General features: G+C 42.7%; 2 protein-coding genes across 3 annotated transcripts in view; both read right to left on the bottom strand.

Moving 5' to 3' along the window:
- arhgef40 (Rho guanine nucleotide exchange factor (GEF) 40) overlaps positions 1 to 14827 on the bottom strand; it is a 36865-nt gene extending 22038 nt beyond the window's left edge. For both annotated transcript variants that reach the window (XM_069707941.1, XM_069707942.1), the window contains exons 1-7: positions 14453 to 14827; positions 7081 to 7170; positions 6280 to 6387; positions 2978 to 3263; positions 1319 to 2480; positions 866 to 1104; positions 593 to 781 (exon numbers count right to left, since the gene is read on the bottom strand). In XM_069707941.1, coding sequence (XP_069564042.1) covers positions 593 to 781; positions 866 to 1104; positions 1319 to 2480; positions 2978 to 3263; positions 6280 to 6387; positions 7081 to 7170; positions 14453 to 14455 — 2077 coding nt within the window. In that variant the 5' untranslated portion in view covers positions 14456 to 14827. The remainder of the gene's footprint in view (positions 1 to 592; positions 782 to 865; positions 1105 to 1318; positions 2481 to 2977; positions 3264 to 6279; positions 6388 to 7080; positions 7171 to 14452) is intronic.
- A 5453-nt stretch (positions 14828 to 20280) lies between these two features.
- LOC138626435 (putative ferric-chelate reductase 1) lies at positions 20281 to 22991 on the bottom strand. The gene is made up of 6 exons (XM_069708088.1): positions 22701 to 22991; positions 22380 to 22571; positions 22164 to 22259; positions 21650 to 21782; positions 21386 to 21511; positions 20281 to 21282 (listed from the first exon to the last, which is right to left on the bottom strand). Exons 1-6 carry the CDS (start codon positions 22989 to 22991, stop codon positions 21239 to 21241), a joined length of 882 nt encoding a protein of 293 aa, XP_069564189.1. The 3' UTR covers positions 20281 to 21238.
- Between the last annotated feature and the right edge of the window lie 1922 nt (positions 22992 to 24913).

The raw sequence follows: 24913 nt of genomic DNA, 5'->3' as shown, positions 1-24913 counted from the left end.
AAAGTTATGCAACCTTTTTTTGTCGTGGAAACAGTAAACTAACGCTGTGTTAGAAAAGTGCCCCGGCGGGTGGAAGCGGGACGTGAACAGCAATTTTCTGCAACCAGCGTTATGCAACCTTCGTTGTCATGGCAACAGTAAACGTGGCGTTAAAAAGCAAAACAAAAAAGAAGTTTCGTCTCTTGGTTGGAACATCGAACCCAACCCTCCGCTTCCAAACATGTAAAAAAAACAATTATCCGGTACACCAGATTGTCGTTGCTTATACGACCGCCAGAGGTCTCTTAATTTGAAAACGAGACAACGGGTCGTAAAAAACACAAAAGACAAAAGGGGTCTTTTTTTGGTGAGACAGTGTGTGTATTGTGTTTGACTCACTTATGACTCTGAGGAGAGGCAACAATTTTAACACAAAATTGCGTTTATCTAAATGCTACAGGGTGAAGAGCTAAGAGCCCGGCTGTTGGTACTGAACGACAACGACGAAGTCACAAATCTACAAGAGTAACTGCAAAGGTAGTAGAAACCTTCTCGGCAAACTCCGCTAACTCGCATTAAAAAAAATATAGCGTCGGCTCGGACAGGATCTTGCCTGTTAACTTCAGCTTCCCTGACTGGAGAAGGTCTGTGTCCAGTTCCCTCAGCAGGGCTGGCTCTTTTGATGTGAGGCCATTGGGTTGGTCAGGACTTGTCTCTGCTGACCCAGCCGCCTCATTAGAGTGGTTAAACAAGGACGCGCCCAGCTGGCCGTTACACACAGGCAAAGATTCAGCTCCTGGCTCTGTTGAGAGATAGGAACATGATAGAAAAATACCACAAAGGATATTTCAGAACTTGTAGGATAGACGTACAATTTTCTTCAGACCTGCATTGCTTGTCTTTGTGTTGTCTGTCTTGTTATTAATCTCAGCGGGCACTCCGTCAGGTTCGTCGGTCTGCTCTGTTTGCTTTGACTTGTTCCCCTCGGTGACTGGAAGCTTTGTCGGGGCCGAGCAGGTGGTGGGGCTCGGTTGAGGAGCTTTACCCTGCTGTTTGGAGCCCTTCTGGTTTCCACGGCCGCCAGACCTCGCCCTCCCTTTGGCCCCCTTTCCCTTCCTTTTCCTCCTAAACACAAAGCACAGGAAGGTCTTAACGAGGTGCAGCAGAAAGTCCATATTTGCGTTTTTTGGACATGTGGTCTTTTGTGTCATCCGTTTCGGGGCCTATATGTGTGTGCGCTGGAACTACTTGCACCATGTGTGCAGAGTATGTATGTTTCTGTACTTTCAAATGTGAGTGTGAAAAAGTGTGCAGTGTATCATGTTGTGTATTTCTGTACCGTGGTGCTCTGAATCCCGCTGTTTTAACTTCCTTTCCTCTGGGACACACTCTGTCCTCCATCTTTCCTTCCTCCCTTTCGTCCGTGGCCTTTGGGTTAGACGAACTCCTCGTTTTCGACCCGCTGTTGGGAATCTCTCCACTTTCCGAAACTCCAGTGAACGGTCTCTCCGGTGCGTCGGACGTTGGGGTGGTAGCATCACTGTCCGTCAGTGGTTTATCAGTATCCTCAAAAACAGAGTCCGAATGAGATCCGTGATCTGATTGGCCCTCTACGACGTGCCCGGCTTTGTGGTTTGTGGTCAAGTCTTGGATTTCATTGGTGACCAAACTGTCGCTGCCCTTAGAGTCTATACTTTTGTGGTCGTCTCTGCCCGGCAGCGTCAGGCCGTTGCTGTCTCTCTCTCTGCCCACGCCGGGCCTCCTCTCTTTGAACGGGCCGTCGAAATACAGGCGGTGGCTTTCTGGGCCCTCAGAGTCTCTGCCTATTTTATCTCCTTCATCTGAGTCATGGACAGAAGAGGAGTAACACGGTCTCCCTCTTCCAGGTTCCGCAACTACCGGCGGAGGCTGTGGTGGTAACCGGTCACCCTTTGAGGTCACCAGGTCTCCTTTGGCACCAAGAATTGCCCGAAAGCTTCCTGACCTTTCCATTCTCCCGTATCCCCAAGCTTTCCCCTTGCGAAGCTTGATGGCCTTGCCTCTCCTGGGCAGGGGCAAAGTTTTGGTTTTACAGATCCCATGCATCTCTAGGTACCTCTGTCTGGTGTCAACCCCTCCATCGGGACCCCCTCTGGGTTCCAAAAGCTCCACATAATCTCCGTCCAGCTGTGGGTGCCTCGCTGTCCGCCCAAGGCCGTCTTCGCTGCGCCTTCGTCGTGGGAGCGCGGGGTCCGAGGCCAAGCCGTCTGGTCCCAAATCGTCGTCTTCTTCCTCATCCCAGGACCAGGAGTCCAATTCCCCAGAGGATGAGCCACCCCAACCCCCGAGGCTGCCGCCCCCCTCGCTGGACAGGCGGTTGGACATGAGGCCTTCGTGGTTGGACATCAGGCCGAGCTCTTCAGAAGGGTCGTGGATGAATTTGGGGTAGACGACCTCCTTCCATGGAAGTCTAACCACACCGTCACATGTACTGACCAGACACGTGTCAAGTCCTCCTCCAACTGTGTAAAGAGGGGAGAGGATTAAAGTTTATGTCGAATTGATACATGTTTATTGAGGGTATGTATCGAGCAAATAGGTTTCTCCTTCGTAACAAAACAAAACAAAACAAAACACCAACATCAGCCATGAGACAACAAGTTCTGCTGCGTTTCCTTAGCTCTGTTGCAAAGTTCTTCTCACCTCCCATCTCCCGCATATCTCTCCCTTCTGTTGGTGTCCTTCCACCTGCAATCCCCTGGTCATAAAGTGGCCTCCTCTAGTCACACATCTGTTTCACCTACCAATCTTCAGTAATTACTTACTGCAAAACTAAAAAAGTTTGCACCTAAGAACGTGATTAAGAATCGTACTCTTTAACCCTACGTTTTAACCCCATGAGCTTTTCTCAGGGTCTAAGATAATGTTTGATAAATGTTTGATTTGAAATAACTCTTTTTTTTTTTTGCTTTTAAATGACCAAAATTGTCAACAGCAGCATAGGATATCCTTTCCTTACCTTCCCTCTTGTGACCGCGCTCTTTGTTGACACTGTGCAGCCACTCGGTGGTGAACACGAGGGGATGCTGCGACTCGGGCACCAAGATCTCCTGAACGGTGCGTCCCCCAGGGGCCAAGCATTTCAGGGCCAGCCTGGGGCACCGCGTGGAGAAGGGCACCACCTGCAGGTAGAAGTCGTTACAGCGCAGAAGCCTCCAGTCCAAGGTGGAGAGTTGGACGACCACTTTCTCGCCCAGGCAGAGAGGCCAGCCGGAGTGTAGGAACAAGCAACCCAGGTACTGAGACTGAGACAAGAACCAAAGGAAGGGCAGAGTGTGTTAAATGATAGACAAATAAACCTTCATCCGCATAATGTTAAGTTGTGTCATCCGTCTGTAACTCGACGGTTGCATAGTGCACCTGCTGCCCTTTCAAATTCCAACCTTTCGGGTCACCAAAAACAATTCCACCCCGAGCAGACTTGTCCACAAACCACAGAGCTAGTTAGAGCCCGCCTGCATGGACGCGTTTGGCTCGGTTATTCAGACGAGTAGAATTTCTAGAACTGATACCACACGCGTCAACACTTTTCACCAGCCTCAACTGGCCGAAAGCCAGGGCCACATAGAAATGTCAGACATGTGACTCACGCTGTGTTTTCTAAAGTGTAAAAATCGCTTAGCTGGCACGACTCGATGAGAAGACTTTGGATAGCTGCAGAGAGTCGGGGTGAGTCAGACAGAAACTTGTAGATGACCAGCTCTTCACAACAGCCAGCCACTGTTTCGTAAGTGGAAAACACATCCAGTCAAGACCAGTGGAAATTCATCTGAATCGAGCATGAGGCACTAAATATAGATAAATCCCACAAAGAACTCTAGAAGAATTTACCCAAGACTTTTCTGAATTTAGGTGGAGGAATGTAGGCCTCCTGATGTATCCCGTGCACCATTAATCCGCTGATCTATTGAGGTAATGCCCCTTAATCCAGGCACTATTCCCACCTTAATCAATGCCGTGTCAGATCTATATCCCGTCTCTCGAAGTCTGAAATGTAAAACTCATCCAGTCCATTCCCAGTCACGTCTAATCGACTGACACGGGGCTGCTCCCTCTCCTCTCCATGCCCTCCAGACTCACGAGACGTGATCAAATTAAATTCCTTACTCAGCCTCTCCTCCATCTTCCCTTTTTCTACCCCTCTGTCCTTCATTCAATTTCTTCCCCTTAAGCCTTTTTTGCATCTCTTTTTTTTTTTTCTTTCCTGCCTGTTCTCTCGCTGTGGAAGCAAATGTCTGATATCTGTCAGGGTGGATTTTTAGCATGACAAAAAAAAAAGCGTGTGGGACTTTTCCTCTCTTTAAAAAGTTTGTCTGGTTTGAGTCAGTCCGCATTCTGTAACTCTCTGTGTCCTCTGGCCTTCCTCCCTCCGCCTACTTCTCCCTCAATGTGCCCCAGTGTTCGCGCCTTCTTCCCCGACTCCCGTCTCTCAAAAAAAATTCCTCAATCGGTCCACTATAGACCTCCAGTCCTCCAGCATCTTCTCTTTTTTTGCGGACGCACGCGCACAGGCGCTGTGAATGAAAGCCATGTTCATTCTCTCCTTCGACTCCCACCGCTTCGCCGCCACTCACTCCTTCTCTCAGAGCAGTAACACACTCACATGTGGAAGGAATTATTGTCATGACTCACAGTCTAACTCCACTCAGCGACAATGAAAACAGTTCGCTCGCATACCCAGAGCGCGCGTGTGTGTGTGTGTGTGTGTGTGTGTGTGTGTGTGTGTGTGTGTGTGTGTGTGTGTGTGTGTGTGTGTGTGTGTGTGTGTGTGTGTGTGCGCGCCAGTCTCAAACTGGAGAGGGAAATATGAGAAAGGTTTTACTGTAGCTTCCACGCTTGTGCGTTGTGTCTCAGAAAGTAAAATTACAAGGAATTCTGTTCAGGATAAACATCGGAGATCTGAGTTAACTACGTGTTGTGTCTCAGTTGTTTGTCTTAGTTTGTGTGTGGACGACACAAAGTGGAAGTTGAACGTTTGCATTGTTTGTATCCTGCACTGTACTATTTCCATGCATTTGTGTGAGTGGGAGTCTAAAAATTACAAGCAGGACCTTTGATTTGTGCTTTATTCCGCTGCATTTCATTCACCTCTGTCTACTCGATGTTGCTTCCAAGGCAGGAAACCACCTCTTTTGTTTGAGGGGTCTCAAGTTTCACCACACACTTTCACTAATTTTAGTGGCCGGCTGGAGTTTTAGAGCGGACTCGACCCTCTACAGTGTTGTCGGTAACTGCTCTCGGGTCATGTACGTGTCAAATTACGCACGCTTTAAACTTTCCCTCCCAGTGCTGAGATCCTAGACGAGATACCTGGATGGTAGAGACAAGAACTTTACATTGACTCTGACTTGACAGCTGTGTGAACAACTTCACATTATGCTGGAAAACAAAAAAAATGAAAGTCAAGTTTGAATTTAGTAAAATCCCACAATAATAAAAGATAAATAAGAGAGCCTCATGCAAATCCTCCAATTCTTTGAAAAAGATTTAGTCAGAAACATCAAAGACCAGTGACTAATCTCTCATTTGAACCTGGCATCACGCCGAAACATGTAAAACACCTATCAGTCCACTAGAGGGTGCAGTCTCAGTGTCACGTTTTGCCGTGAAGAGTGCAGTGCCTTAGATTGAGCCACCAAAAACCACACGAGAGGGTTTAGGCACAAAAACTAGTTGGTTCGGAAAAGATCATTTCCACACCGTGACAAGTGGCTTGTTTTGGACTTTTGACAAGACTTTGGCCAAAAGGACTTGAAAAGAAGTCCTGTAATGAGAAAACCTCACTTGTACTTTTGGGCTTGAGGCTTAACTCAAGGTTTGCCTTGACAAGACTTGAGACTTGACATAAACTTGCACCAAAAAACATAAGTGTTTTGAGGAATAAGGGTCTCACATGGACTTGTGTCAAGACACATGACTGAAAACTTGGACTTGTTTCAAATGACGCGAACCTTTCCTTTGGAATTAGACTGGGCTGACTTCAACTTTCCTTAAATAAAGCCTCCGACTTGAGACTTGACTCAACTGACTTGGACTTTCCGTAAGACTTTAGCTTTGAGCTAAGACTCGTCTTGACTGACCTAAAACTTGACTTGGACTAGTTGCTCCAAAGCACACACGTACATAAAGAGGACCACTTTCCCCAAAGGAATGAAAAAGCAAACAGCTGACAGTTTCTCAGTGTGCTGCTCGTGTGTGACAGCTGATTCTGCTTCTAATTACGCAGCCATGTGTGTGTTGTCATTGCTGTTTGAAACTCACGCAGGCGTGCTGCTGAAGTTTGTGCAGGAGGTGCTTGGCAGGTACGAAGTAGTCCAGGAGGTAGCGAAGACTGTCGTGTTGGTAGGTCGACTCCAGGACTGAAAAGACCTGGACACATAATGCAAGATCGAGCAAAAACACTTGAGTGAATGCATCAGTATACAGTGCGTTAGATTATTAGTTAATGAAGCGTTTCATCTTCAGAGTATAAGCTTCTCAGCTAGATCTTTGTGCATTTTTCAGTGTAACCGAAGGATTTTGAGACGGGTTCCTTGGCCCATGAGCGGAAGAATTTCCTCAACCCAGACAGCATGTAATCAGAAGTTTAAACAAGAAAATCACCAAGGCTGCTTAATTTCACCCCTATTGTTTCATCAAACAAGTTTTTTGTTTTTTTTCATAGCAACAAAGGAAACTGATTGGATTCCCATAAACGCAAACACAGAATGGCTGAAAAGCCTGTGAGTCAACTGGCTTTTCGGGAAACCGAGCTCTAAAAACAAATGAGAATTTGCCACTCTGTAATGCTCAGTTGGAGATATTAGGGCCTACAAAAAGCTCCCACAATGCACCTGTAAAATCAGTTCTGCCCAGATAACTGTTCTTTCCACATGTTATGACTTTAAAGGGGAACTGGCGGGTAGTTTTAAGTGAAGCTCCTGGTTGGAGGGTAAGCGTTTGCCTAGAATTGACCAGATGGCTTGGGTTTGTTTGTGTTGGCTTCTAGCAGCAGTTTGTATCTCGGGGAGGCCACGTAATCTGTGCCTGACATTCCCTTGTGTGTGTGCTCGTGAGGTGTACCTGGGAAAGGAGGGGCGGCGCCGTGCTCTCGAAGGGAGGATAAAGTGACGAGAGCGCCCCCTGCACGCAGTCCTCCATCGCCTCCGAACCCTGAGAGACACACGCAGACGGTAAGAAAAGGGTTAATCCATAACCGGACACTGAGTCAACTATAATGTCTGTGTTTGTGTTTAACAGCCGGCTTGTCTCGCTTTTCGCTGACACACACACACACACACACATATATACACACAACGAATATATACACATACTCTACTTTCAACTTCCTGTTGTATGGTCTGGGGAGTGTCAAACATTTCCTCCCGAGGCTCAGTAAATGTAAGAACCCCCAGAACAAAAAAGTCCAGAACCCACTGCAGCGTGTTAACTCCTTAACACACACGCACACGCACACGCGCACGCGCACGTGCACGCACGCATGCACACGCACGCACACACGCACACGCACGCACGCATGCTCACTCCGCTGCATGCACATTCTCACACACATCAGAGCACCGGGCAGGCCAGCGAGGTGGAGGGTGACAGGGTAGAGCACGCAACACACATATGGTGTTTATTTTTCTGCATGGCCTGTTGGCATGGCAACCTGCAAATTTGTATTTTTCTCCCTCTTTTTTCCAGCCTCTCTCTCTTTCTTTCTTTCTTTCTTTCTTTCTTTCTTTCTTTCTTTCTTTCTTTCTTTCTTTCTTTCTCTCTCTCTCTCTCTCTCTCTCTCTTTCTTTCTTTCTTTCTTTCTTCAAAATCTCCTCACAGACCTTCCATCTGCTTCTCTCCCTCTTTTCCCTCAGTTTCATCCCCATCCTTGCTCGCTTCTTTTTTTTAAAAATTGTTTCACCTCCATCCAACTCTGTGAATGTCATCTGACAACGATTACATCGGGGTGCACTTCAACAGTCAGCATACTGTGCTGAACGACTACAACAACCGAGGGGGATAGACAGAGCGCAATCAGTAAAAGTACAAAAAAAAAGAAGGGGAGAACAGAGTGAACGGAAAAAGAGACGAACGGCGAGCAGGAGACGGCCAGGACGAAATGAGCTGGTGGTGGTGCGGGGGCTCGTATGGAAGAGGACCTGAGTTCAACAGTACTTGAGAATAATTTTTTGGGTCTGTTTTTGTGTACAGAAGGGACTTGTGGTTCACCGCAGAGGAAGACAGAATGAGTGTTACAAACATGAAAGTATTTGAGATGAACTGCAGTTTTTCTGGGACAAAATACTTGCGCAACTTTTAACTGACATGCCCCGACAAAATAAATCCGGGCTTTCAAAGTGAGGTTGAAACGAATTCATCGGGTCTTTTTAGCAATTGTTTATGACCCAACTTTGAAAGAATAAAAACAAGGAAAAATGTCATTTTAGGCACTGAAGACAACAAACTTTCAAAAGCAAAACTTGCAAGACAAGTCTGCTGAGGTTGCTTTGGGTCACTCGTAGGAGATGTTTTGGTTCCGTTTCCCACTCTCTTGGCTGAAAAGCAACATTTTCAATAGTTAACTACCACCCTTATGGCACCAACAGTGAACTGGTACCGGGCTCACGTTCATTTTTCCGTGGTAACAAGAGAGTTTTGATGGGAGCTTCACTTGGAAATGTGGAGAACAAAAAAAAAAAAAAAACGATGACAAGACTAACATGGTGTAAACGTTGCTGAACGCAGCTCACACAGTTTTCCAGAGGCCGAACGCACAAAAGTCACGTTTTCCGGCTTTAGGTGAACAAAACCACTAAATCCACCACCGAGAGACTTTTATTTTCGGGAAACCACACGTAAAATGTCCACCGTGGAAGACACGAGTGAGACATAATGTCGTTTCCCAATAAAGGAAAAACAAGACAGGAAAATCTAAATTCGCTAGAATTTGAAAGAGCAAAAATTCTCCAATGTACTTTCATTATCGCAGCCATTATAGAGTGAATATTCACTGTGTAATTTGCGTCTGCAGGAGGAGCTGTGCACCACGGCTCCGGACTTCAGTCTGTCAGGGAGCATGTTGTAATAGGTGTAGTGGCGGTAAAAGAGGTTCAGACAGCCTTCTGGCTCACTGACAGAACATATTGAGTCTAGTAAAAGCACAGCAGGGGGTTTGTGGGGGGGGGGGCATTGCAAGGCGAACCAGCGGGAACTTCCTCTTAGACTAAAGCCCTTTTAAATCATCCCACAAGACCTGAGTTAACTCAACACAACACTAAATTACAGCAAAACCTAGAACACAACGGCGAACGCTCTCTGTGATGTTCTTTTAATTCCTTTTTGGCCCGATTTTCTCAAACACACAACTGTTTACGTATCGTCAGAGTGACTGTGAATGCCAATTTAACCGCTTCGGTCTGTCTTCGCTAAAGCTTCTGTACTTGCTACGCCTCTCCGACAGACTCAAATGGGAACAGCTCTGCAATTTGAGTCCATCTGGCTCAGTAGAGCCCCTGAGGATCAAATATGTAACCAGTGCCAGCTGAACCAGTCCACACCACCGCGTACTGATAGAGACTGTCTACTTAAGTGTTGGTGCAGACTTGGAGAACTTATGAAAAGCACATTGTTTAACTGCTTCTTCCCTCTTTCATCAACGCTTCTCTTTCCTGCTGGAAAACCGGCTGACTGGCTGAACTCACTGTGGCTTACTTTGTGACGAGCTGGCGAGCACGCCTCAATATTTAGTTTGGAAGTGGAGCGAGCGATTGTGTGCCACCGGCAACTATATGAATCTCTTTGTGTTCACATGCCCGTGCACACAACTTTCAGGATACACAACTGTTAACATCCAAAGAATGGAATTTCTGTCTGGAAGCCTGATCGTTCAGACGCATTGGGAGTGATGTCGAACAGAAGCAGGGGAGAGGGGAAGGGAGGGGGAGTGATGTTGCTTTTCCACCAAACTGAAACAACACTTGTAGAAATGTTAATATCGCTTATTTTTCCAGTCAAATCAGGGTTAACGATTTTAGCAACGCGACTGTGACTTGTGTTATCTGGGTAAAGAGTCAAGTTTGGTGTCAGGTTTAACTCGTAGCCCGCAGTGCCGAAGCATCTGATGCAATTAATCGCTCTTCTTTTCATTCGCCGACCCCGACGAGCACAAAACAAAACAAAGCAGCCCTGGAGAAATCTGTAAATTAGATTTCTTGTCAGACGCCAAGACGGAAGGAGACTCTCAAGTAAAAACCTGGCGCCTCCGCTTTAAGAGACTACAGGTGTAATTGAGTTACTCTTCAATCACTCGGGCCGAACCCGCGTGTGCTGTGTGCGATACGGCGTAATGCAATAAAGCTGAAATAGTCGCCTGTTTTTTATGCAAAGCTAAATTTCCATCCTACTGGCACAATGATCCAGTTTCCTTTGGAGACCGAGTTGTAGACACGTTAGCACCAAATGAAACCAAAGTAGAGAAATGATGAAGAACAAATCTCTGCTAGGAGCTTAGCGGTGGATCTGACTCTATCTGATTGGAAACCCGAGGACGCTACGCCCCGCCCAACAATAGCGGAAACCCGACTGCACCACAGGCCTGTCAATCAAACAGACACGCCCCCAAAAACAGCTTTTTGAGGCCTACTTTTTCAATAAAGACGAGATTATTTTCATTTTGACCGCCAGAAAACTAATAAGAAGGAGAGACTTCAGCGAACGACACCATAAGAACTTGTGGGAAAAATGTAGACTTTGTATTTCATGAGAGAAGTTGAACGGGAGTCCATGAAGCTGCAGGCTTTTTGGCACCGACCCCTGGTGGCCCTCGGTGGTATTGCACTTTAAGATACTTCCACATTGGCCTCATTTTTCAGCTACGTCCACGTTTATATAGTCGATAATGATAGGTAGAAAAACATGTGCTATAAACTGTATATAAAAGTATAAAATAATGCTGCATTATAACTGAGGTAAAAGACTACTAACAAAAAAATTGGATGCTAAATAGTATACGTATTACAAACTGAACCTTTATGCAGAGTTGAAAAAACCCATTAAATGTGACTGAAAGCCCAGCAAAAAAAATAAAAAGGTAGTAAGTGTAGATTGAGCGTGTTTTGTGTTGTTTTTGCCAGTTTGATCAGGCTTTCACTCGCTGACTCGTCATTCGATTGAAACATGGGCAGCAACTGCAAACACAAAACTACCAGTCACAAAACGACGGGAGACACTTCACTCACTTTGTCCTGTTATTTACAGTCTGGGGAGGTTAAGTCACCGGAAATGCGTGCGTGTGCGTGTGTGTCGACGAGGACAGTCAGTACAATGTGCATGAGTGTGCATCCTCATGTTTGTGTGACGAACGTGGACACACAGTACGGAATCGGGGTATGTTACTCTTGCGTCAGATTTCCTGTCTTTCTCTGGTGTGCGAGACTGAAATGGAAAAGTCAAGCGGTGTCGTCCAAACCGATGCTCGTCAAAGAGAGAACAATGGAGAGATACAGGAGGTGGAGAAAAGAGAGAGAGAAAAGTAATGAGAAAGGAAATAATGAAGAGAATGGACTACAATTCAACCCAAGAAGTGGTGTTTAATCTACAACTTGTTGAAATATGAAGACTGAAAGAGAGACATTCCCAGAGAGCGAGGGTTCAGACAGAAAGAGGAAAAGAGAAAAAAGAAAGAAAGAAAGAGGAGGAGGCTTACCAGCGGGAGAGATCGATGGGAAACAAGAGCAACAGCAACCATGATAGAAACCAGATGTACGTGAAGCACAGAGAGGGAGAGAGAGAGAGAGAGGGAGGGAGGGAGAGGAAGAGAGATAGAGCGGAGAGGGGTGATAGAAGTGGACATGATGAGGAGAGAAATGAGAAAGATGCTGACAGAGAAAGAGAGAACAGAAAAGAAAAAGGGGGGAGGAAGAAAGACGAAGGGAAATGAGGAAGAGCGGGGAGAGGCCTGACAGTGATTTCCTCTCCTAAATCAGCCTGTATAATCTAACCTGACCTGCAGTAGGTCAAACAGCTTGCCGGGATTTTCTTACTGATTTTTTTTTTTTTTTTTTTTTACTACTTCAGAGCTGCAGTCTGTTGCTGGACTGAGTCGAGGCAGTCTCACTTTATATAATACATAAAAATGAAATGCTACACCTTTTTTTTTTGACCAGCTAACTTTGAGTATCTGCTGTTTGGTGCCGGGCAGATCAGCTTTCCCACTAAAATAAAAGTCACATTAAACCCAAACAGAGAGCTAAACTCGCTCAAATGCTTTATTCGGGGCAACTGCAGAGTTTGCGATCTTTCTTTTTGGGTCTGTTAGTCATATAAAAATCAATTAAATCAGCTGCAACTTCAGATTATGTTTCCAGCTATGTCCAGTGGGCATGTCAGGGCATGTGTACTGAAATAAAAGACAGACTGAACAAAAACAGCAAAGTTTTCTTGAGACTCAAAACCAAAACATTGACCTAAAAGTAGATACAAAAATAAATACAAAAATAAAAAAAGCTCCATATGGGAAAACTTCAGCGTATCTGCTCATTCTTTGTGGGTCATCGAAGTCATCTAAAAATCCATTATGGCAGCTTTAACCTAAGTATTATGTTTCTCGCTACATCCAGTAGACCTGACAAGCGTTTGCACTGAAGAAGAAGAAGAGAGACTAAACCAAAACAGTGAGCTGAAAGTCACTTAAAAAGCTCCATTAAGTGGTCGTGCAGAGTTCAAGATCACCCTTGGTGGCTCTATAAATCCTATAAAAATCCATTAAAGCAGTGTTACACTTCATTATTATTTTTCTTGCTATGTCCAGGGGGCCTGTGAGGGAATTTGCGATGAAATAAAAGTTGAGACTAAACCAAAACAGTGTGCGGAAAGTCACTAAAATGCTCCATGCAGGGAAGCTGCAGAGATTCTGATCAACCTTAAAGTCCATTAACGTAGCTTTGACTTCTGGATTATGTTTGTAGCTACGTCCTGTGGATGGCGGGGTAGCGTGTCAGAGACTCTGGACGGTCACGGGAAGCTACTGTGGTTGACAACGTCGCTCTGATCCTGTCTACTGTTTTTCTCCACCTGTCTGTCACATTAATACAAACAGACAGCTGTTTGCAACAACTTTCATCATCCTTTTTAAAAAAAAATTTTTTTATTGGACCAGTCTGTTCCTCGGCCGGACTCGCGGACTGGTACATCCCTTTGGTTTCAAAACCCGAGCCTGCCAGGCAGAGGGAATGGAAATACCCTCCGCCACATATTATTGGCAAAGGTTGTGACTGTGTGAGTCTGTGCATGTGTGCATGGCTGTTTGCTGATGCATTTTAACACCTATGTGCATGTGTCAGCAGCCATATTTGTCTCCGAGTGAGGACGTATGTGCACAATCATTCCTCTTGTGCTGAGTTTTTTTTCCTCTTAAGACACGCGTTGGCTTGTTGATGTGTTTAAGTAACTCTTATGAGGCTGATTTTATGGACATCGTTTTGTGTGCTTTTCTTACTGTTCTCCAGTCTAAACTTTCCCACCAGGACACTGAGGTTGATGAAACTGTGCAGCACATGTTCTTCCCCTCCCTGAAGTCCATGCCATCCCTTGTTCCACTCTCTCTCCCTTTTACTTTTTTTTCTCTCTCTCTCTCTCCTCTTTTCTCCCAGGTCCAATGTGGAAAAAGCGGCATCACCGAAACCACCGCCGCTGCTGTCCAAGTCTCCTAAAATAAAAAGTAACCCTACCCCCTTCTTTTTATTCTCCTCTCTGCCTCTCCAGCTCTCCCCTTTCTCTCTGCTTCTTCTTTTTTTTTTTTCTTCTCCTCTTCCTCCCCCTGCCAAACTGCTCCACCCTCTCTGCATATATAACACACAGAAGCATCTGAATCTCGCTTTAATTTTCTCTTTTTTTTTCTTCTCTTAATCCAATCTGTGTTCACACATATGTGCATGTCTGCCATCTCCCGGTCTCTCTCCTCGCCTCTGTGTGTCACTGATCACACCATAAAGTGGGTGGGGATGGTAAACAAAATCCCCAAGGGATGCAACACTGGAACGTCCCTTATTCCCTCTGCAAGTCAACCACAAAACAAAATCACACAAGTCACGCAACTTAAATCATGTCATCACGGATTTGACATATTTGCAGGCTATAAGCTGAGAGTCATGACTGCTGACTGAACTTCTTTCAAACTTTAACGCATGCCTTTAGTGAGATGTGAAGGATTAAATATATATATAAAAGTGATGCTGTACTGAGTTCCGGTAAAAACGTTACTTTAACAGGTCCAAAACATTCGATATCTGCTTTCTATTGGGCTGAAAAGGCAAATTACAAACACGTATATGCCTGAGGGAGTTTTGAAAATGTTCTGTAAGACATGGTTAGGCCTGACTGGTAACTGTGTCCCTTCACTGTGACATTTTTCCAGACAAACACAGCATGGAAAAAAAACAAAAAAACGGGGACTTACCATGACTTCAGTCGGGAATTCCTACATAGTCCTCGGCTCCTTTCCTGGATTCGCCTCCTCTTCGCATTCTCCAAAAAAAAAAGAAAAAACTCCCTCCCCCCCCTCTCTCACTTCAAATCAAAAACAAGTCTCCATTACCTTCCTGTGTGTGATTTTAAGTCCTTTTTGTAAGATTTCAGCGCGTAAGGAAAACACGCAGAGAAAGTCCTCTTCTCTTCTCTTCTCTTCTCTTCCCCTCCTCACTCTCTACCGTCCGTATTTCCCAGCCTGGGAATGTCCAAGCTACGGGGGTTTTTTTTGTTAATGTTTTTTTTTTTTTTTCTTTCCTCCCCTCTTCTCTCCGTCCGCCGGGCAGTCCCATGCGCTCCCACCTCCCCTCTCCTCTTCCTCCCGCCTTCCTCTTCCTCCCTCCTCTCACCTAACAAGAGCACTACAGTCTCCTCTCCTCCCCTCAAACTTTCCATTTTTAACCCCCCAGAGTAACTTTAATGAATAGACAATGAAAAACCGTTAACCCCACCCAGCCCTGTAAACTGCTAAGAAACCTTTCCGTGTTTTTTTTATTTTTATTTTTTATTGTTTGGCTTGAATTAAACCGTCTAAAGTTTATTTGTAATTAAACTTAATTTTATCAAAAGAATTGTTGCACGTCATTCACACGACGTGCTAAAAATAGACGCCTTCCTGAGCATGTTCCAAGCATATACTCCACTAAACCAGCTTTACGTGTTTTGAAAGGGTCCTGGATCACATCAATTCATTATGTAACAGATCTGCTGTTACTGGCTCAACCAACCAACCAACCCAATATTTGTTGTTTGTTGTCTCTCTATGCTGCTCTTTTCCTCTCCCTGCTCTCCCCTGAGAAAGATGTCCATCTACACCCGAGCCTGGTTTGTGTTGGAGGTTTCTTCCTGTCAAAAGGGAGTTTTTCCCCTTTCGCTGTTGTAAATTATTGAATTGTCGGGGTCCATCATTTTGTAAAAGTTCTGTTGGAGGGACTTATTGACGTGACTTATGTTGTGATTTTTGTGCTGAATAAATACAAATGAATTGTATTCAAGGGGAGTTAAAGGGCTGCTCCAGAAATTACTCAGTTGTCTATAATCCCTTCCACAATGTTCACAATCATCACAAGATGAGATGTCCTGATTTATTGTCCCATCTATGGGTCAACCTCCAAAATGCTGCATACTATATTTACCATACTTTCCCTACTGAAAGCCGCTCTCCTTAACAAAATATATAAAGTGAACCACTAGTATTCAGATCCCTATAAAAGCAGCCAGGTTACTTATGCCCTCTTTAATCTGATTGAAGACAGGAAATACTGTGCATTATTTATGGGGATTATAGGAGTGCATTTTAAATCACGCAGCATCTATTAAAAGATCAACTGAGGGCTGTTTCGATTCAGAGTTTGATATTATATGAACGCTTCAGGAACAGCTTAGTCATGGAGCCCTTTAATACAATGTCATTACTCACTTGTAATTGTAATCTCTATCCTCACGGGAGCTCGCCAACTTTGCTTGGTAGCTATCATTTTGTAAACATAATATTTTATATCACCCCAGGAAGAATGCGATATAAAGTGTTTAACATGTAAAACGTGTGTTAGATGATACTGTGGATGACTACTTTTTCCAAATGAACCCATGTTTTAAATTTGAGTTGCCTGCTGTTGAGATGACTCCGTTTTTTTTGTGTGTGTGTCTTCTATTGGTTTATTTTCCCAAGATGGTGCCACACTGGATGTTTATACCACTGCTAAATTTAACCTCTGGTCTGTGTTGACAGAGATGCGAATGAATGGAGGCAGTTTTGCGCGTCCCACTAAAATAGCGCAACAGCGCCCCTCTGTGTTTTAGATATATGAGCACCACTTCGTCAAGTTGAGTTCACTATATAAATCCCTATGGGAAGAATAAATTAATTAATTCATAATACGTCTACTACAGATTTCAGGGAAACACTCACCTCTTGCTTGAATCTGTTTTTGGTTTTGTAAAATATACATTTCATCAACAGTTTATGACTTTGTGCCGCAACTGTTTGACAACAACATTTTTTTCACCAACTCTTTAGAGTTGATTAAAAACGCACAGAAAAGTCAACCTAAAAAAAAAGTTTGGGTGATAGGTGCCAGCCATGGTTCATCACGTGTACAACTGAAATGCAAGTGTTAGACACCTCCTGAATGTCATGTAGATTTTTAGGAGTAAAACACTTCTTCATACTGACAGCACAGAAGATCAACAATCATCACCGTTTTAGTCTAGACTTAATTATATGGGGAAATTTGGTAGACTTCAATGGCCAAGCACATGTGAAATATGAGTTAAATTGTTGAATATTGGGCCGAAAAGTTTTTTTTTTATTTTAATTTAAAAAAAAATTTTTTTTAAAAAGATTATCATGATGTCATAGTGAAGCTGACCTTTGATTTTTGTTTTTTATGTGATAATTAGTGGATGAATCATTGAGTTTTGGCCACGAACGGGTTTTGTGAGGTCGCAAGTAACCTTTGACCTTTAAGCGTCAAAATTCCTACCCGTTCTTGCTTCCATTTTTATGCCACACGTTAAGAAAGTTTACACCCCTCCCCCCGTGAGCCTTCCTGACATGTTCACAAGATGGGAGGGAATGACTCAGCACCGGGCCAGAAGGACAAGCAGAACCAGGTACGCTGATACTCGGCCCTGCCCTGAACCTTTTTAGGTGTGTTTCAATTTACATTGTATTCTTGTTTTTACTACCACCGTTAAGCTTATTGTTCACACTTGGCACCTGCAGCCCCTTTACACACACAGGACTCCGCCCCACCCAACGCTGTGCCCCATGAAATCCACAGGCGTGCGACCTACTGTGCTGTGCTCACAATTTTGTCTAATGGTGCCATTCAAACCTGTTCCTTTGCGTTAATGAGGTATAATTCAGAGGGTTAAACCCACACTCTGGTTCATCGGTGCAGTCAGTCAGCTGCGTACCCTGACTACAAAGAGACTTCTTGCATATTTAATCATATTTATAAGATGCACAATGCGGAAACGAAATTCATTCTTTTTCTACCTCAAGGTCACTCAGATGATTGCAGAATATTCAACTGTGTCGTTTTCTGTTGTTCGAATGCAAATTTTTATTACTTTGATGTATTAATAGCTCACCTGTGCATTTTTCCATTTGCATGATGGTAGATTATTAATAAACATTCAAAGCTCTAGAACGGAGAATTAGCATGGACAGATTATGAGATGACGGCCTCCGATCCCTAAAGACACCCCAGAAACTACAACTGAAAACCTTTCACATGTTTTTAGCTTGTTTTTTTATGTTTTTTTATTTTTTATTTCTGTGGTTGTTTCGTGCCTCTTTATGGCCATTTTAAGTCACTTCGGAGGATCTGTTTGTGATCGTTCCCCATTTCTTTGTGGTCCTTTCACGTCTTTTCAGTTGTGGTTTAGCCATTCTTTGTAATTGTGTGCATATTTGTGGCCATTTTTTAGTCACTCTGTAGTCGTTTTAGGTCTCTTTGTGGTCGTTCCACTTTTCTTTGTGGTGTTGTTTATAGTGAGTTTTTATTGTTTAAGTCCATTGTTTCTTTCAGATTGTTCTGTGTCTCTTTGTGGTCATTTTGCATTGCTCTGACCACTTTGACCTCTGGACTTTGTTTTGGTATATTACATTACTGTAACTTTCAATATGATTTTCAAAGAGGCTCTTGTATAACTGAAAAATCCAACCTCATTAAGCTGCTTTGGGTTAGAACATAAATTAAATCTATTTTAAATCATTATTAATATTCCATTCTGTAAGGAGGAAAGGATTACAACTTGAATCCATTTTTTTTTTTGGTAAGTACAGTAAGTAAATTTGAAGGAATTTAGAGCTCCTATGACAGCAGGCTTAAAGAGGGGTTTTTTTTTTATGAATAACGTCAAGAAATCCATTTGGAATTAGGAATCTAACATCCAATTTATTAAAATATGGAAAAACCTTTTGAATGAAATCACTATCAATAGCTCATCAAAATAAATGGGAAATGTAGGTGATAGCTCTATATTGATTCAGCTTTTGTCAGTTCTGCTCCAAACATACCACAGTACCTGTTAGATATCAGGGAAACGAGCTCAGTTAATACTTTTAAAAGAAAGCTCAAAACACATATTTTCACATCAGCCTTTAACTAGTTACTCTTGAAGCTCTCTTGCACTTGCCTGCACTTGAACTACCGAGCCTTTAAAATGCATATTGCTTATTTTATATTTTAACTCTATTTGTGTTTAATTTGATGCATTTGATCTGTTTCTTGTGCATTTGATCTGTTCGTACGCATTTGATCTGTTCTTATACATTTGATTTGTTCTAATGCATTTTAACTGTTCTTCTTTATCTCATTTCTTATCTATATTTTTAAATGTTCCTTTATATCTGTTTTTATGTGAAACACTGCATGTAATTCTCTTGCTGTAAAGCACTTTGAGCTGCATTTCTTGTATGAAAGGTACAATACAAATAAAGTTTATTATTATTTTCATAGGGGAGGAAAGACAACCCATTAAAACCCATAGTATACATTTGACAGTGTTGCATAGATATCAACAGGTGTAACATTTTAACTTGTTCCCATCATATTTTAAAACATGACGAATAATATTTATGAAACTCGACAATTAATGGAAACCGGATATAAAAATATGTCACTTCCGGCGCGCATATTATTTTGGCTTAGTGCCAACATGGTGACCGCAAATTGGAGGGGGGGGGACAAAGCTGTCAGGCAGGACACAAACAATGTTTCCTTTCGGTCAATTGCGGACGTAAATAACAGCGGTAAGTGTTGTTAATTGATTTATGTGTTTCCGTCTTGTGTGACATGTTGAAGTTGGTCTGACGTTGGCGTTAAAGTAACGTCGCTCGCGCGCTAACGTGAGCCAGCTCATGTGCGAGTAAACAAGCTTTTTTGTTGTTTTGTTGTTTTTTAATTTTTAGTCCAGACTCCCACGGGTTTCCACCGGTCACCTGTCTGTCTGGTGCACTGAGGCGGCTGAAGTAACGCAGCTTTGGATTAGGTCTTTAAAAGTTGCCCATATTCTTGATATTAATGCTAACACGAGCAGCTTGTTGTGAATACCGAGTCAGCGTTTGAACAACAAACACAATATTACCAACAGCATGTTGTGGGTCTATTTCGAGAGTTGTACTACCACAATAAATCCTGCATTGCTTTTTAGTGCACTCGTTAAGCAAATGTCATGAAGTATTTGAAAACGCCTACTTCATCAACTTTAATACTTCATTAAAGTTTGAGTTTAGTTAGTTAGTTATTTGATTTCTGATGAAACACACCTTTTTTTTTTTTTTTTTTTTTAGCATCCAAAAACCTTTTAAGCATATGTATATATATATATATATATATATATATATATATATATATATATATATATAAAATACAGATTTAGTACTTGGATTTAATAGTATGTAGATACTTAGGCCACATCTTGTTAGATACCTGCACACCGATCAGCCGTCAAATTATGAAGCATCAAGGATTTATTGTTGTACTACAACAATAAATCCTCATATAATCTACAGTTGTCATTTATTCTGATTGAAAGAGGTGTTTCTCCTCATTTTTTGTCCCTTGCGATTAAATTAATTGTTTTCTTTTCTTTTACCATATATGGGGGAATTTCAATCAAAAAGTTAAATATTACCAAAAAATGTTCCGATTGTGATCTTCAGATCAGCTTTTTTGCAACACAATCTAGTGGTGTTTCCTTTCTGCTAACAATAACATGGGACAACTAATCGACAAAACAAAGTAATATATTTAGGTGAAATATTTATTTCAAAAATATACCATAAACACTCAATCATTACATAATACAACATGCAAAATTAGTTTCATCAACTGTGGGATCATTATACATAATTATGAGCTGCTGCTCATTTGCATGTACACTAGCACAGACACATGAAACAACATCAGCCAGTGAAGACTTCATATTTGTGCATAAACAACATTCACAACAAAGAATAAAATAATAATTAAAAAAACGTGCTCTAAAAGTACATGTATGCCAGTGTGATTATTATCAGGAATAGGAAAAAGACAGTCAGTTTCTCTGGTTGTCTTGTGTGTGTGTGTTTCATAAAATGTAAATGGGTTATGATACACACAAAGCAAAATGTTTTTTTTCACAAGTTACTCTTTAGTTCATAAGCTTTTCGACTGGAAGTTGTATCCTTTATTGTGCCGTCGAAATTGACCAGCACATATTTTCGTGGCATCACAGTTTAACAATTTGATGACTCCAGCTGTTACCATGGCAAACTTTCCCTGACAGTAACAATGTGGGCTTAAAAGGTAATCAGACCCCAAACCAAAAAGTTGTACAAACAATGACATCTAGTGGTGAAAGTGGGGAATCTGATTCACTACATTTGGAGCTTGTGTTTGATTACTCTTCATGGTTGCTATTGGAATTGTGCTTCATGTTTGTACCCTACTGTGCTTAAATACAAATAGTTTATACATCTCATTAAACTCTTTAAAATCAATGTTTGTTTGTTTTTATTGCTTTTCTGAAAGCAGTTACAGAGCTGAAGAGTGACCCTCCACCGGCCCTTCTGCTTTCACCTAAGGTGAGTTAATCCAGAATCGATCCCACCACTCTGTGATGTACTGTGTTTAGTGTCCTAAGAGTTTATATTCATTAGTACGTGTATGGATAAAGAAGTTAAAAGTGTTAGTTTTTTTTTTTTTTTTCAGATTCAGATTCTTCATAGCACGCTCAGACCCAGGACGCCCAGAGCGACCAGCAGAGCTGCAGGAGAAAAACCAAAATTAGACATAGCACACATTTCTTTTTGAAAGGAGATAATTATACAGCTTCAGATAACCGTTACAAAAACAAAAAAACAACTAACCTGGCAGAAGTGATTGCTGGAGTGTGATTGCATGATTGAACACGTTTGTGATGTTGGCGTTCGGATTTGTCAGGTCTATAACAGAGGTCCTTATTTGGGTGGTGGAGGTTCCCAGAACATTGCCATCTGAGACAAAAAGCAAAAGGGCAAGAAGATCACTGATATGTTTTTTATTTATTTATTTTTTTTTTTTTAATCGACAAAAAAAATGAATATATTATCTACAATAGCTCATCTGGTGTGATTTTTAATATGTTAGCTTACCGGGGTTGAAAGTTCCATTGGAGACTCTCAATGCGAAACCTGCCGCTCTGGTTGATGAGTCAGGAACTGTGGCAACGAAGGTACACTGGATCGTGCGTCCGTCGACTCGGCCTCTCACAGAGTTCACCCTTTGCTGTCAGAGCAAAAGACAAGTCGAACAGATCAACAAAGGAGACAACGAGGTTTCGGTGATGTGACCGATAACTACATTCCATTCGCTTGATCAGCAGGTTTTTCGTTGTTTTTTAAAAAAAAATTTTTTTTGTTCGAGGTGGGTAAAATATGTGTTCTTGCCGACGCCGTCCGCAGCAGTGTCGCTCAGCTTCCGAGTCGTTACAACCGTTTGCATCTCCAAACTGTGGAGATGCTTCAGGTGATATACTGAAGTACCTCAGGTGTTTTTTTTTTTTTTTTTTTTTTTTTTTTTTTATACTGATTGGGACAATAAAACAAATCATCATTTTTTTTGTTTTTGTGAAAAATCCAACTGAAGAGTAAAAAGTATAGAACTCACCGTTGTTATAGTCAGCACGCCACTGCTGGCGAGTGCAGCACCAAAGATTTGAACACCGCCGTTGTTGTTGGCACAGACGTAGGCTGTCTCACGTTGCTGTGGTGCAAAACCAGAAACGGTAAATTGGCACCGGTTTACACGCATAACGTTAAAACAAGCAATACGATCGGGTTCATGGCACTTCCATCTGCCATCGAGTGATAGGACTTAACTGACCTGTGAGTTTTCAGTTCCCAGGGAGGCTGCTATGTAGCCGTCTGACTCTCCCGAGAGGCCAAACTCAAAGTTTTGACCGCTCTGTTGTCTGGCGGCGACAAAGAAACATGACCCGGTTGCAGACGGGTCGCACGCGGAGGGCTCGGCTGCGCAGAGCTGTTGGCTTCCACAGTCTGCCCTATTAATAGGGGCCTGCCAGGGAGAAAAGATTCATTTCAGTGGGTGGGAAAATGTACACTTTAATAACCGTCAGTGAAAGTGGCTTTACTATTTAGTTCGGTTTTTGTCAATTGCCTTTTTAAGTTGTTTGACATTACTCACGTCAAGAGTTTCCACTGTGAGGTTGGTAATCACTGGAGCGGCTGTTGTGGCTGCTGGTGTGACCGTTGCTGGTGTGGCCGTTGCTGGTGTGACCGTTGCTGGTGTGACCGTTGCTGGTGTGGCCGTTGCTGGTGTGACCGTTGCTGGTGTGACCGTTGCTGGTGTGACCATTGTTACCGCGGCAGTTGTTGGTGTGACCATTGTTACCGCGGCAGTTGTTGGTGTGACCATTGTTACCGCGGCAGTTGTTGGTGTGACCATTGTTACCGCGGTAGTTGTTGGTGTGACCATTGTTACCGCGGTAGTTGCTGTTGCGACCGTCGTTACCGCGGTAGTTGCTGTTGCGACCGTTGCTACCGTGGTAGTTGCTGGTGCGACCGTTGTTACCGCGGTAGTTGCTGGTGCGACCGTTGTTACCGCGGTAGTTGCTGGTGCGACCGTTGTTACCGCGGTAGTTGCTGGTGCGACCGTTGTTACCGCGGTAGTTGCTGGTGCGACCGTTGTTACCGCGGTAGTTGCTGGTGCGACCGTTGCTACCGTGGTAGTTGCTGGTGCGACCGTTGTTACTGCGGCTGCTGTTGTTTGAGCGTAGGTTCCCATAACTCTCCAGGACAGCATCATGAACAGGACAGTGAGGACTAGTTTGTTATCCATGCCTAGAGCAGATAGAGTAAGAATATACACATAAGGAACTCTGTATAGTGGGACACTTCAGTGACAGTTTCTTGCGTGGTAACAGAAATTGATTCATCTAATCGCACAGAAAACCTTGAAAGGTGAAATATCAAACATAACATCATACCCAGTAACCATCATTTCTAAAGGATGCGTTTTTTTACAGCAATGAATTTGCAAAACATTTAACAAACGTTGGGTGGTAAGCCAACATTTGGAGAAGAACAACTGTATTTAATGGGAGCATTTTAAATTCAATGGATTTCAAGTTGGGTAATAATATATCACTTGAAAACCAAACCCTGATGTGATAAAACTATGAATTAATACTTTATTTTTAATATTATTGCGATTGAATTTGAATCAATATTAAAACCAATGATTTAACAATATTTATCATTAATATAGTTCCATTAACAAAGGGAAGCATGTCTAACAGGGAATTTAGCTCATTGTGAGTTTTGTGGAAATGCAATTAATAAAACATGAAATATTAATAAAAATTAGGCATCATAATATATTTTCTTGATATCACCACAGTGCTCATTATTATTAATTATGTATGATATTTTCAAATATTATAACTATTAATATAAGTCTTAATTTACATTAAATTGTTTTATGTAATAGTGCACTCATGCAATGGAAAACCTTTCAAAATGATAGACCTGATTACATGTACACCACATGATATTCCTACAAAAGTAATATAAGAAATAGATAAAAAAAAAAGATATGAAATTTTCCAAATATACAAGTATATATACATCTCGCTGTAGCCTACCTGTAGCTCTTCTTGTGAATGATGACGTGAAGTTCTGTTTAAATCAGGTGTCGTTCCTGGGAGGGAAAATCTCTTGCAGTTTTATTCTCGGGTATCACTGCTAGATAAATGTCCTCAAATGTCTCCAAGGACTCCAAGGTAAAGTTGTGACACCTGTTCGCTCTCCTGCCTATTTAAACTAAGGGGAGGGAAGAGAGTCAGTGTACCGGGGGTTGGGGGGGACAACTTCTGACGTCACTGATAATATTTCCACAGGGTGTAGTGAGAAACGAGGGTTAAAGGCGTGTCTTGACAGAAACCACACATTGATTTTGCCATGTCATGGCACTTTTAACCCTCTTTGTCTGTGAGCATTTTGTTTCATTTACTTCCTTTGTGACTCGCAAAGCCAGTAACCAACGTGATTGACATGATGAAATCAAGAAGACAATCGCAGTCTGTCCCGCGTACTGTTTCTTTGCCTGAATGGTACTCGTATCTGATAGAGCAGTCACGCAGTAACGTCCTACAAGGAAGTGTTTGATATATTGCACCGAAGAAGGGTTTTAAGCTTTCAATATACCAAAAATATGTGTGAACTGATAGGGTGGTCTGACCGACTAGTTACAGAGCGAGGATGTCATTACAAGTCCAGATTGTAAAATCTGAAGGGGCTTCTTTTTTTTTTTCTGGCATGTTTTGGGTCCTCTTGTCCCCCTCAGTGGGGACGGGCCACTGCAAATCAATACAAAGTTGTTAGAAGTGCTCATCTTCA

The sequence above is a fragment of the Brachyistius frenatus genome, unplaced genomic scaffold (genome assembly GCF_029030835.1).
Source record: "Brachyistius frenatus isolate BFR_SWC_R1_liver_20210118 unplaced genomic scaffold, ASM2903083v1 Contig_73, whole genome shotgun sequence".
Classification (NCBI taxonomy): Eukaryota; Metazoa; Chordata; class Actinopteri; family Embiotocidae; genus Brachyistius; species Brachyistius frenatus.
This window is presented reverse-complemented; position numbering and strand designations above follow the sequence as displayed.